The sequence below is a fragment of the Diadema antillarum genome, unplaced genomic scaffold, assembly GCF_040938485.1.
Source record: "Diadema antillarum isolate AM-2024a unplaced genomic scaffold, OU_Dant_1.0 seq00002072_RagTag, whole genome shotgun sequence".
Classification (NCBI taxonomy): domain Eukaryota; kingdom Metazoa; phylum Echinodermata; class Echinoidea; order Diadematoida; family Diadematidae; genus Diadema; species Diadema antillarum.
This window is the reverse complement of record NW_027272719.1, coordinates 245,630-260,557: the sequence shown is the minus strand read 5'-3', so window position 1 is coordinate 260,557 and position 14,928 is coordinate 245,630. Positions and strand designations below refer to the sequence as shown.

At 38.1% G+C, this 14,928-nt stretch overlaps 1 protein-coding gene across 1 annotated transcript in view; it reads right to left on the bottom strand.

The window, feature by feature from the left end:
• LOC139713823 (ATP-dependent RNA helicase DDX24-like) overlaps positions 1-7,833 on the bottom strand; it is a 45,672-nt gene extending 37,839 nt beyond the window's left edge. The window contains exon 1 of the mRNA XM_071625529.1: positions 7,341-7,833. Coding sequence (XP_071481630.1) covers positions 7,341-7,833 — 493 coding nt within the window. The remainder of the gene's footprint in view (positions 1-7,340) is intronic.
• Positions 7,834-14,928: the final 7,095 nt, after the last annotated feature.

Below are 14,928 nucleotides of genomic sequence, written 5' to 3'. Positions count from 1 at the left end.
GGCTAAAAGTATGATCCTCGACGGCTGGGCGGTGAGTGCGAAAACCTTGCGATTTGACAGCTCTTATAGCCCCCAAAACAGCCCTTGTGTCATTATGCAACAAAGAAAGTTACGCAATAAAGAAATCCCTAGATGGCAGCTGGCTATTCTAGGCCGAATATCCAAACCACCGAAATTCAATAAACAACGCTCAATAGAACTCAGATTTACAGTGATCGTAAGCTACTGGGGATAATGAGGCGTGAATGCATACTCAAAGTGTTGTTTTTCTTTCTCAGTTTCATTTTCTCTCCTTTTTTTTCCCTCTTCTTTTACGTGCAAGCCTGTAGGAAGTCCAGCATTATTCGGGAGTGACGAAATTTGCATTTTTGGCGCACGTGCGGATTCGATCCTGAGAGACAGCGCGGTAAGTAAGATCTGGTCGTAAGCGTAGACCTCCTCGTCTAATTCACCTATTGTCATGCAAAGTGAATCCTTCCCATCCGCTTGCATTATAGGAAAACATATTGATGAATGACGTTTCCGGAATTGACTGTCAAAAAAAAAAAAAAAAAAATAGAAATAAGAATGAACACACGTCCGGCAGACAACAGGGTGAATGGCGGCAGTAGTCCCCTGTTTGCTGCCCTCAATGGCGATTTAAACCAATGGGTAATTATGCGAAAAAAAAAATGCAGAAGGCATGCTTGTGGAATCCTGATCCGATAGGAGTAACGCTTCCATTTTTGGGAGAAATACATGGGGGTATACCGGAGATTTTTTTTATGAACAGAGATTGATCTTCTTTTATCCCATGAGTGCATTAAGAGCCCCCCCCCCCCCCAAAAAAAAAAAAGAAAAAAAAAGAGGATAAGCGATGCTAATTGTGTCGGCATGGACACGTATTCAAAGTAGTGACGCAATAAGGAAGTTTCGACTTTCTCCTTTCTATCTGAGTCAGATAATAAGAGTTTTTCTGTTATCATGCATTTATACTTTTCTTTTCTATTCTTTCACCAGCTTTGCAACTTTTGAGAATGATATTGCCTGTAATTGTTGCTCTTTATTGATGATAATAAGCACCTATTTTTCATTCTGAGTTTCAGTAGTAGTCATGATGAAAAATTAATGATTGACGTATATGATTATACTCGGGTTGGATATTGCCTGTGTCTGAATCGAATTTGTATTAATGAGTTACTATAATATGTTCATATGATTGTTTGTTTGATTGATTGATTATATTTCTGCAATGAAAAAAATCATAGATTCAATTACAAACGGGACAAGATGTTTTACATAATTAATTGGAAGAACAAAAAAAAAATGACTCGAAGCCCATAATCATCGGAAGTAACCGATGAAAAATAATGAGGATTGTTCCTTCTGCATGACTGATGATGGGCTTCCGAGTGTTACGGAAGGGATTTCCAATCTTTCCGGTTTCCAAGGACACCCGTTTGACATGATATGGTGTTGCACATTGGGTAACTCACCGTTTGATACTCTCATAGGCAGGCAACTTTCTTAGTTTTTGCAAAGTGAATGAATTCATTGAAAAAATGAATAATCCGCAAGAACACATTTCTAACGTTCAGATTGTAAGCCCAACTGGAGACTCGCCGACAGAAAACGATGCAGATGATACACAATAATGCAAACACTATATTCAATGAAAGCTGAGAATGTAGACAAAATACAGAGCACTGACTGGAAGGCAGCCACGGCCGGTAGCCACTTACTCAAAGAAATAAGTTAATGTTGTCCTTGGGGGTGATAATCATGTCTGTGGAAGAATCAGATATTAATTCCAGTAACCTGTACATCACATGCGACCACGGACGCTATATCTTGATTTCATGTCTATACACTAAATTACCTAAAGACTGTCACGTCTGATCGAGTTCAAGTATCGTCTGGTTTCCATAATTGATCATTGTGGAGTGATGGATGTTTGTTAGCACTTGCCAATCTATACACTGTAAAAACATCGGTGTTAGATTTAACACCATGGGTGTTAAATCTAACACCGATCAAACTTCAATAGAGGACCACACCCACAGGTGCTGAAAATGTATTCTGACGGTGTTAAAAAGTGTTCGCCTGGCACTTCGTGGTGTTAATTTGACACTGTGGCTGGTGATATTTTTGACACTGCGCTAGAGTTAATTCAATAATGACACCGCATGGTGTTGATTTGATATTGGTGATGTTAATTGCAATGGTATAACACCCGTCCAGCTTCAATAGGGGACCACACTGGTGTTACTGTGGTGTAAATTTGAAGAGTTTGTTCGCAAAAACCGATAAGTCCATTTTTGAAGATTTTGAAGTACGGTCTTTGTCATAAAGTACAAAATAATAACTTTTGAATGATATATTGGTCACTACATATAAAGGTATATTTTTGAAGTTATGATCAAAAGAAGCAAAAATTTTCTTATTATTCTCCTTATTTTTCTTGACCTTTAATCGCAAATATCTCCATTTGGCAAATATGGACTTATCGGTTTTTGCAAACAAACTCTTCATTTGTTTACACATATTTTCAAAAATCAAGTACTTTATCGGAAAATTCTTTATCGTTTTGTTGAAGTTCAAAATTAACAAGAAGTGCAGTAACTAAAGAACTATTCAAAAAACAATTTTAAATTTTGAAATGACACCAGGAGGTGTTAATCTAACACCATGAATGAGCACCGGAAATTTAACACCAGCTCGGTGTTCCCTATTTAACACCGGACTTTTTGCAGTGTATTTTCATCTTCTCCCCATGTCTTTCGAGGTTGGCACGGTGTATATTAGAGGATGGGATATCTAATCTTCATCGCTTTCCTTAATCATCTTTTGCCGTCTTACAAGTTTTTTTTTTCACCTTACGGGAGCAGTATGTTAGTGCTGACTGTACAGCGAGAGCAGAAACATTCGCGGCGTAGAACTTGTCGCGAATTGGGGCCGACGGCTTTTCTCTTGGCAAAACGAAAAAGACTTTTGCGACACACCCCCTCTCCCCTCTGCCCGAAAAAAAACACAACAACCAAATCCAAGTATTCTATATTCTGGATTAAGAATAAACAAATCTTTCGTGTGCATTTTGCCATCGCGAATTGTGCCTCCTCGCTACAGTTTCAAGCACGCGAAAATTCAAGACGACTCAAGATATGCCCAGAACCACGATGCTGGACGTTTACCGAGAGGGTATTACACACTTTGGTCCTATCTCATCAATACCCCTCAGTCTCTACGAAGCAGGGTTAAAAGAGGAAATCCACTCCAAAAGTAAATAAAATTCAAAAAAAAGAGAAAAAACATGTCACCTACAGAACGATACAAAATGGCAAGAATAGGATAAGACATAAGGAAGATATAATTTATGACATTTTGAAATTTCACATTTTTTTTTTTTTTTGGGGGGGGGGGGAATTTCTTGACCAGTTCTTATGAATATTCAAATCAGCTAATTGACGATGTCATGCTCTCATAATTTGTTTTTCATTAATTGATTATTTATCAATTCATTAATTATAAATGGTCAATTTAGGGTCGTTATCGTGACAAAAATCACCAAGTTGGAGGGGGAGCTGTTTCATAAAATTTGTCATCAGTAACAACTGCCACAGTTCTATGGCAAATTTGCTCTCAGCCGATGAGATGCAAGGATTTCAGTAGTTTATAACAACTATCGTAACATTTTTATTGATAACAAGTTTTATGAAATGGGGCCAGGGTGTTGGGGGTAGCATTATAATACAGCATACATACATTCAAGCTCTGTGTTGTCTTATTGAGGGATTTCTCAGAGTCGAAGGCAGCACTAACTGCGACAAATGACTGTTAAGAGGACCATGTGCACAAAATCGTTTCTCTTCAAACATCATTTTAGATGACATCGTATAATGACATAATTATTTCGAAAATATCTTCAGTAAAAGAAACAAGATAAAAATACAAAAACAAAGCACACACACACTTTTCAGGAATCATGTCGTTTATTGGTTTGTTGATATCTCTATACAAAATAAGTATAGATATAAGAACAATTTAAAACGCTTACAACTTGGAAAAACATTTCATGACTATACTGAGTATACGGGAGTACCAGAATAAACACCCTAAATGCAATTAGCTGGCATTTACATCAGATAGCAATAATATAAGATTCGCCAAGACTCTATACGAGAGTTCAGTAGCTATATGACGCAAAAACGACAAATTGTTTTGTCTACATGAAAAAAAAAAAACGAACGCGGGATATTTTCTTCTACAAAGGTTCTTATAGGGGAAGACTTATAGGGGAAATCAATAGAAGATGAATATTACTGTGAGTCAATAAATAGACTATACGCTACGCATATTATCGTAGAAAAAATACCATGTAAGTGGAATACGGATGAAAACTTGAATACCATGCTTGATCTTATGAAATAGTCTCTAAATTGAAGAAACGCATATTTCTGAGCTGTTGTTGTTATTGTTTTTCTTCATACAGCCACTGTGTATAATACAGTGTTTCAAAATTTCCAAGTATAAAATACAGATAATGGAGCTCACACAGTGAGTACACTATAATGCACATGGACATTACGTGCATATAAACATCAATATTGATAACTTATATCTTTCATCGTTACATCAAAAACATCCGTTGCACGCTGGTCAAAATTCTGCACATTTTATAGTCTTACACTATAAATGCCCATGAATGGGAAATACTGCATCTTTAATTAACCCCTGATAACCAGGCAATCGAGTTATACTCATCCGATCGCCACCTCCAACACCAACCCATCTTCAATCAAGGCATCACGACAAGCGTGGATGCATGCATTGCAAGTATGACCATACGACTGCAGGGGCGGATCCAGGAATTCCGTAAAGAGGGGGCGCGTTTACAAAATTAAAGGGGGGGGGGGGCGCACGCACCCCTCCCCCATTTTTTTCTTTTTATTTCTTTTGTTTCAACAAAAAATAAAGGGGGGGGGGGCGTGCGCCGGTTGCGGTCCTCCCTGGATCCGCCCCTGCGACTGCATGACCATGCATAATACAGAACATTTGCCACTCTCGTGACCACATGGTTACATAAAAATACATTATATTTGAGGTATGTTTTGAGTCTTTCGAAAAATGAAAGTTACTTAATTGCGGCACTTACTAATACTCGGCCTCTCATTGAGAAACCAGTCATGTGCGTGGTTAATATCAGTTTTTCCTTCGTATCAAGGAAGTATAATGCATTTTACAGAATACGATTTCATTCACTTTGTTATAATACACTCTCTAATAAATATCGCATCAGCTCACAAAAATAAAATCATTGTTACCATCTTGAAATGTACAATAAGTTAATAGAGACGTCATACACAATCATATTGTTGCTCTTCTGAATAAATACGTTTAAATAGATAGCAATGACTCTATACATACACATATTTGCTGACTAGCTGTATTCATGCCTCATCCTTTATGAAAGGAATATAAACATGAATGTAAAACAAAAGCCAATCAGCTTGTCAAAGAAGTAAACATCATGTTGAATTCAATCAAAACACAAAAATACCAATCTATGAGTCTATGCTCAAAATATCTAGAATAAATATCGTTCAATGGGCTCTGCATAAATCTGTATAATGACGACATAATGAGAATCAAAATTGCCCATGATTCCGGTGACCGCGCACGTCAAGGCAAAGACGCTTTCATTTCTTTGATAGGCACAATCATTGTAGGTTATACACGAGTAATACGAGCCAAGAAAATTATTTTGATTGTCTCGGATAAAAACTATAGTCACAAGTGTTGAATTCCAACAGCACACGAACTTTGAATATAACATCACTGATAGCATATAGCTACTTTTTACAAGATGCATTCAATCGGCTTTATCTTTAAACCTGAATTTTACATAATGCATAATAAAATCATACATGGTGGTTAGCATGAGGAGAGTTACGTAATGCAATAATTTTGTAAGATCATTTAGACATGGAAATGAATAACACTGCACAAAGTTACTCGATAGGGACACTGTCGGTTTCAAGTTTGCACAATTTGAGCTTCAAGACAGTTGGCAGAAATTACTTAGTTTCTTAGATATCCTGAGACATCATTGTATGCTTAAGTGTTTCTACGCCTATTTTAATATTATCAAAAATCATTAACGTTCGACATTTTGCTCGTTTTTGTTTTATCACTTTTCTCCAATTAATGACAGGTGTTATTGGAAAACTTGTCGGATTCTGGTGTATAAAGTTATGATCACGTTTGCAGCTGTATAGCGAAATAATAATGGTCTTAACTATTGGTGACAAATTCAAGTTGAATTCCATTTCTTGGAATCGGAAGAATAGAGTATTGTTGGTTACTTCACTATCTAGAAATGCTCATTTTTAAAGGAGTCTGACACTTTGATTATACAACATCTCTGTTACACTGGTAGTTTGTTTTGTGCGTGTTTAACTCCCTGAGCATTCCAGTCTTTTAAAGTGTCGACGCCACAACTAAATGGTGCTCTAACCTGTGGCTACGATACGAGTGGATGAGGTAAATATTAGGCTATAGGCCCTAATTATCATAACAGCTCGGGTTTGGTAGTGTGATGTAATAATAATTGGCTGGCTGATAGTTTGTGCTATACAATTACACACTTAAAATTACTTTCGACAAAGAATGGCATCGTTGAATTAAATGGTATTTGTTACAGCAAATATCGCAAAGGAGACAAAAAATCACTCTGCTCTTTAATTTTAGTACATCAGTCAATAAGGACAATGTTTGCTCAACTTGGTAAAGGGAACAAAATTAATGTTCAATGCTGGCAAACATGGGAGCGATTGCACTTAAATATTTTAGCGAATCGTCTCCGCATGTATTTCACTGCTGCCCTGAGTAGATAAAGAATACTCTGTTTCGAGGGAGAATCGTTGTCTTGTCTCAAGCATTACAGTTCAGCAAGCTGTGGTTTTTTTTTTTTTGGGGGGGGGGGGGCGGGGGCAGGGTGGGGGAGGCAGTGTCCCTACAACGAATATTTCAGAGTTGCTAAGCTCAGGAAATCTCTCTATTTCCTCTTTATAAGTGGATGCTGCATTAAAGTAACTTCTTCACTTCAGAAGACTTAGGCCTATATCAATTTGAGACAGATTGCAAAGAATTAATGTATTTCTATGAAGGATATCATGTTTAAACACCATGCATACTAGAATATAAATTCGCAAGATCGTGCACAACATAAAAAACACCTTTCAAACTTGTGACTACATCTTTGGTCTTTTTAAGGCTCTTTTACGAACGAGTTACGGGAATCATCGAATTGCACGCACACGCTACAGGCACTCTAAGCGATTTTTCTACGTACTTGACCAAACCTGTGTCTTCAAGACACGAGACCCTCTCAAGAACGGTCATGTTGTAGTAGATCTCACCGCACTTACGTCCCCCACAACCGCACATGTGGCGATGCGACCCGCTGGTGCGCAGTGTGCAGCGCGCCTTCCAAATGACCTGCGGAATGCGCGAAGCATCGTAGTCGCGGACGAGGTCCCACGGGCACAGGCCGTCTCGCTCGGGGTGCGGGATAGCTTGGATGCACGAATTCGCACTCGACGTCGTACTCTCCGTTGACATGTCAGACGCGTCGGAGCTGCTCAGGCTGAGATTGAAGTCGAGAAGAGCCACCGCGTTGGTGTCGTTGGAAAGCTCCCGTCTGGCAACACTGAGAGTCTCATGGACTGGACTTGAAGAAGCGTTACATTGTACTATGCCAGAAAGCTGCGACTCGGCACTGCTCACTAGGATTACGCCAAGCAGATACAGATACAGCAGATACACGGCAAAGGACATCATCTTGGAAAACGCCATCTATAGATCGGACAGGCAAAGAAAACAGGGGAGCTCAACGAAACTTGCTTTTATCTCAACCAATTCACTGTTTAAGATCATCAAATATAAAGTGCATGACATGGAATCGAATCGTTGAGTATTGCTAGGCCTACTAGATGTTCAGCACATATGAACATAGCAAAGGAATTAAAATGTGAAAATGAATACACAAAGAAATAACTTTTGCAAATAAAAAGAGGAAAATGAAATAATCAGGCTGTGGTGATATATGTTATTCCACTTCTGTTCTCTCAAATATTCTGGATTTGCATTCTGAGAATAATCCAACCGCCGACAAGAAAATTTAAATGCCCTTATCTGATTATCATGATAGAGTTCAAAATATGTTTGTATGACCTACCATCATTGATCCTCTTTTGGTAAGCTAAAGTGTATAGGAAAAGCAAGAAATATATATATATATATATATATATATATATATATATATATATATATATATATATATAGTTATGCGTCAGAAAGTTACCGTTTGGAGCAGACGATAATATAGTGCTGGCGGGAAAAAACTGAAATGTTCTCGGCTCTCTGAAGGAGGAGCGTGTTGACGATTGAAGTGAGATTCGATGTAGATGAGGCAGAACTGGTCACAGCTTATCTGAAAAGGCAGGTCTTAGAAATGTCTCTGTTATGATAATGTCCCCTTATGTGGCTAAAAGGATGATCCTCGACGGCTGGGCGGTGAGTGCGAAAAACTGCGATTTGACAGCTCTTATAGCCCCCAAAACCGCCCTTGTGTCATTATGCAACAAAGAAAGTTACGCAATAAAGAAATCCCTAGGTGGCAGCTGGCTATTCTAGGCCGAATATCCAAACCACCGAAATTCAATAAACAACGCTCTATAGAACTCAGATTTACCATGATCGTAAGCTACTGAGGATAATGAGGCGTGAATGCATACTCAAAGTGTTGTTTTTCTTTCTCAGTTTCATTTTCTCTCCTTTTTTTCCTCTTCTTTTACGTGCATGCCTGTAGGAAGTCCAGCATTATTCGGGAGTGACGAAATTTGCATTTTTGGCGCACGTGCGGATTCGATCCTGAGAGACAGCGCGGTAAGTAAGATCTGGTCGTAAGCGTAGACCTCCTCGTCTAATTCACCTATTGTCATGCAAAGTGAATCCTTTCCATCCGCTTGCATTATAGGAAAACATATTGATGAATGACGTTTCCGGAATTGACTGTCAAAAAAAAAAAATAGAAATAAGAATGAACACACGTCCGGCAGACAACAGGGTGAATGGCGGCAGTAGTCCCCTGTTTGCTGCCCTCAATGGCGATTTAAACCAATGGGTAATTATGCGGAAAAAAAAATGCAGAAGGCATGTTTGTGGAATCCTGATCCGATAGGAGTAACGCTTCTATTTTTGGGAGGAATACATGGGGGTATACCGGAGATTTGTTACGAACAGAGATGGATCTTCTTTTACCCCATGAGTAATTAAGAGCCCCCCCCCCCCAAAAAAAAAAAAAAAAAAAAAAAAAAAAAAGGAGGATAAGCGATGCTATTTGTGTCGGCATGGACACTTATTCAAAGTAGTGACGCAATAAGGAAGTTTCGACTTTCGCCTATCTATCTGAGTCAGATGATAAGAGTTTTTTTTTATCATGCATTTATATCTATTCTTTCACCGGCTTTGCAACTTTTGAAAATGATATTGCCTGTAATTGTTGCTCTTTATTGATGACAATAAGCACCTATTTTTTATTCTAAGTTTCAGTAGTAGTCATGATGAAAAATTAATGATTGACGTATATGATTATACTCGGGTTGGATATTGCCTGTGTCTGAATCGAATTTGTATTAATGAGTTATTATGATTGTTTGTTTGATTGATTGATTATATTTCTGCAATGAAATAAAATCATAGATTCAATTACAAACGGGACAAGATGTTTTATATAATTAATTGGAAGAACAAAAAAAAAAATATGACTCGAAGCCCATAATCATCGGAAGTAACCAATGAAAAATAATGAGGATTGTTTCTTCTGCATGACTGATGATAGGCTTCCGAGTGTTACGGAAGGGATTTCCAATCTTTCCGGTTTCCAAGGACACCCGTTTGACATGATATGGTGCTGCACATTGGGTAACTCACCGTTTGATACTCTCATAGGCAGGCAACTTTCTTAGTTTTTGCAAAGTGAATGAATTCATTGAAAAAATGAATAATCCGCAAGAACACATTTCTAACGTTCAGATTGTAAGCCCAACTGTGGATGCTAATCATGAGATCTTACTTTTCTAAGTCGAACTATAGAAAAAAAAACTGTATTGAACTGAACTGCACTGAGTTATTAGCATTTCAAACAGGAGACTCGACGACAGAAAACGATGCAGATGATACACAATAATGCAAACACTATATTCAATGAAAGCTGAGAATGTAGACAAAATACAGAGCACTGACTGGAAGGCAGCCACGGCCGGTAGCCACTTACTCAAAGAAATAAGTTAATGTTGTCCTTGGGGGTGATAATCATGTCTGTGGAAGAATCAGATATTAATTCCAGTAACCTGTACATCACATGCGACCACGGACGCTATATCTTGATTTCATGTCTATACACTAAATTACCTAAAGACTGTCACGTCTGATCGAGTTCAAGTATCGTCTGGTTTCCATAATTGATCATTGTGGAGTGATGGATGTTTGTTAGCACTTGCCAATCTATACACTGTAAAAACATCGGTGTTAGATTTAACACCATGGGTGTTAAATCTAACACCGATCAAACTTCAATAGAGGACCACACCCACAGGTGCTGAAAATGTATTCTGACGGTGTTAAAAAGTGTTCGCCTGGCACTTCGTGGTGTTAATTTGACACTGTGGCTGGTGATATTTTTTACACTGCGCTAGAGTTAATTCAAAAATGACACCGCATGGTGTCGATTTGATATTGGTGGTGTTAATTGCAATGGTATAACACCCGTCCAGCTTCAATAGGGGACCACACTGATGTTACTGTGGTGTAAATTAATTGTTTACACATATTTTCAAAAATCAAGTACTTTATCGGAAATTCTTTATCGTTTTGTTGAAGTTCAAAATTAACAAGAAGTGCAGTAACTAAAAAACTATTCAAAAAACAATTTTAGATTTTGAAATGACACCCGGAGATGTTAATCTAACACCATGAATGAGCACCGGAAATTTAACACCAGCTCGGTGTTTCATATTTAACACCGGACTTTTTGCAGTGTATTTTCATCTTCTCCCCATGTCTTTCGAGGTTGGCACGGTGTATATTAGAGGATGGGATATCTAATCTTCATCGCTTTCCTTAATCATCTTTTGCCGTCTTTTTTTCACCTTACGGGAGCAGTATGTTAGTGCTGACTGTACAGCGAGAGCAGAAACATTCGCAGCGTATAACTTGTCGCGAATTGGGGCCGACGGCTTTTCTCTTGGCAAAACGAAAAGACTTTTGAGACACTCCCCCTCTCCCCTCTCCCCGAAAAAAACAAACAACCAAATCCAAGTATTCTATATTCTGGATTAAGAATTAACAAATCTTTCGTGTGCATTTTGCCATCGCGAATTGTGCCTCCTCGTTACAGTTTCAAGCACGCGAAAATTCAAGACGACTCAAGATATGCCCAGAACCACGATGCTGGACGTTTACCAAGAGGGTATTACACACTTTGGTCCTATCACTTTTATTCTCATCAATACCCCTCAGTCTCTACGAAGCAGGGTTAAAAGAGGAAATCCATCCCCAAAATGAATAAACTTCGAAAGAAAGAGAAAAAAAAATACCACCTACAGAACGATTCAAAATGGCAAGAATCGGATAAGAAATAAGGAAGATATATGACATTTTGAAATTTCACTTTTTTTTTGGGGGGGGGGGGAACATTTCTTGACCAGTTCTTATGAATAGTCAAATCAGCAAATTGACGACGTCATGCTCTCACAATTTGTTTTTCATTTCATATACAGAAATGACAAAAAAACCCTGAAATTAAAAACTCAGCTGCATAAGTATATATAAAATACATCTTTAGACCACACACAATAAAAAAAAAATGTTAACGCTGATAATCTTGGTATGGGAACATGCTTTTACTTATATTACATGAAAATAGCAATTTTTCCGATTTTCATATAAATGTAACATACATGAAATATTGTGAGGGTATAACATGATCAACTCACTCAATTGAATATGCATAAAGACTGTTAAAGAAATGTTTCCCCCCACCAAAAAAAAAAAAAAAGTGTGAAATTTTAAAATATTATGTTTTATTTCTTATCCGTTTTTTGTCATTTTTGTATCATTCTGTGTAGGGATCGAATATTTTTTCTCTTTCTTTTGAAATTTGTTCTTTTTTTCGGCGGGGGGGGGGGGGGGGGAATATATTTCCTCTTTCATTAAGGCCCGCCGGAAGCGTATCAGGGTAATTACCCCCACCCCGGCTTAATACTTGTTACTGATAAGGCTAGAGTAAAGATTAGGTTTAGGGTTAGGCTTAGGGTAAGAGTTTGGGCTAGGGTTAGGTTTAGGTCCAGGATTTAGGATAAGGGTTAGGGTCAAGGAAAGGGTCTGGGGTAAAAATTGTTTCAGGGGGTAATTGCCTCATAGACCCCGCCGGAAGATAGACCATTCAAGGACTATTCAATCCTAATATGCACGGGGTTATGCCCTCTGAGAGAAGGTGACTCATGTGTGAGTCATTGGCCTGAAGGCAGATTTAACTTTATTCAGCTCTCTGACTACTAGTTATTTAATCCTTATCACACTAAATTTACATCAAAATAATAGCATCTCTAGGCAACCACTGACAAAGAACTTTCACTTTTCTGACGTCAGAGGTGACCGTTATACTGTAGTATCGGTGAGGCGTTTTTAAGGCGGGAAGGATAATACGCATTATACGGCGCCACAAAAAGATGGCTCAACCAGGGACGGGAAACAATTAGATTCACTGGAGGAGCTGAGTGGACAGAGCTATGAGGGAAAACCCCGTTTTTCCCGCCCCTCTTTTATTCCTCCAATCCCCCCCCCCCCCGCTTACCTTGTGTGTGTGTGTGTGTGTGTGTGTGTGTGTGTGAATGGGAATACTATTATATTGGAAATCGCTGTAGCGTGAATTCCACTACGCAGGCATTTCTTTGCTGTGAAAAAAAAAATGTGGTGCATGGGGAAAATAATGCAGTCGTGCATGCAGCAAGGAGCTTCTGAAACAGCTCCTTGCCTTGCGTGCAGCGAGCGAGAACAGTGGGAACGACAGGGGATGACAGCGATATTGATCCTATTTTTTTCTCAACTTAATTGTTTCTGTTAAACAAGCATGTATTCCTATGTTACGTTTCACTCGTAGCGCGGGAGCTTTTTGCAAGGAGCATTTGTGATATTAAAAAGCAAGTTTGTAAAAGCTCCTGAACAAATAAGAAAAAAAAAATAAAGAAAAAAAGTGAATTTCGCTCGTTGCTTTGAATAATAAGTAAACAAACAAACAAACAAACAAACAAACGAATAAACGTACTGAACGCCACACCGCTTCTACACATATTCAGTCCTAATCTAAGAACGAGAACCAAGTCTATCATTTTTTCTAAAAGTTCATTAACCCTTTCTCTTCCAATGAGTCAAAATGTGCATATTTCCCACACATATTGGACAAGAAATTAGTGCGGCGTATGCAAAGGGTTACAGAACTAATTCAATCATGAGAAGTTCTTGATTGGTTAATATATCTTTCTTACTTCAATTTTGGGAGAAATTTGTAAATAGCAAGAGAAAATAAACTCTTGGTGATCAAGTCAATAGTCAATATCAATCGTGATTGATTCTGCAATTTCACTTTGTCAAAAAGAAGATTATTATTATTATCATTATCTCTGACATGGTGTCGTTCTTTTGTAGTTCGTTCTCTCTTTTTTTTCTCTCTCTCTTTCTCTCTCTCTCTCTCTCTCCCTCTTCCTCTCTCTCTCTCTCTCTCTCTCTCTAGTGATATACAATAAAAACACACATAATAACACCCACGCACATAAATCACATTGTAAACAAAATACTGGTAAAGGGTTTGCCTGAAATGGTAACCATGGTAACGTGCTGAGGCATTAGTGTAGAATAGGAAGAATATATATCTATATCAATATATTTATCTTTTTTTAAATTTAGATAGCGCAATAGTCATTGCACTTAAAATGCAAGTAAATTCAAGCGTTGCCATTTTCAGTCCTCTTTTTTTCTTACTTTTCTCTAGTTTATTTCATTTTCCATCTGAGAAGGTGACTAGATAGTTCTTAGACATTTCTTAGAGTAGGACTGGATGACTCGCTGTTAGCTGGTCTTCTAACAATGGGATCCAGGTTAGATGTTTGTTTGTTTGTTTGTTTGTTTGGTTTATTTCTGCATTTTCTTTCTCCGAATACAATTGCAAATGAAAACAAAATCATACAGATACATGCAAATCAATACAAAGAAAAATCATTTGCGTAACAACATTCAGTCTGAAGTGGCATAATTATATGAATCAAAATAACATATTAAGGCATATTATATCTATCAACAAAGGAGAAATCAATACAGGGGACCGTCATCATGTGAGTTGGACCATTTAACCGGGTTGTGCAACCTGTCCTTTGCGATAAATGAATGCAAGCCCTGGATCTTTTACGTGCCTGAGTGAATCTTTCACACAAGGGTTTTCAATTATATGTCCTATCTGAGGGACAGACTGTTTTACCTATATGCATGTGCAGCTGTGTATAGAGGGGACGGTATGATTACATGCAACATCGTTCAGTCAGATTCGGGAACCGAACCCGGGTCCTTTGGACCTGGAGGCAGGCGCGCCACCGGCTGACCTAAATTACCGTCCTTTATCTTCTTCTTTTTATTTAAAGAGGAGGTTTTTTTTCTTCTTTTCTTCTTCTTTTCCTCTTTTTCTTTTTTTTTCCTCTTTTTCTTCTTTTCCACATCTTCTCTTTCTTCTTCTTCCCCTCCATCTTATTCCTCTTTTTCATCTCTTCTTCTTCCTCCTCCTCCTCTGTCCTCTTCTTCTTCTTTTCCTCATCTTCATCTTCTTCTTCTTCTTCTTCT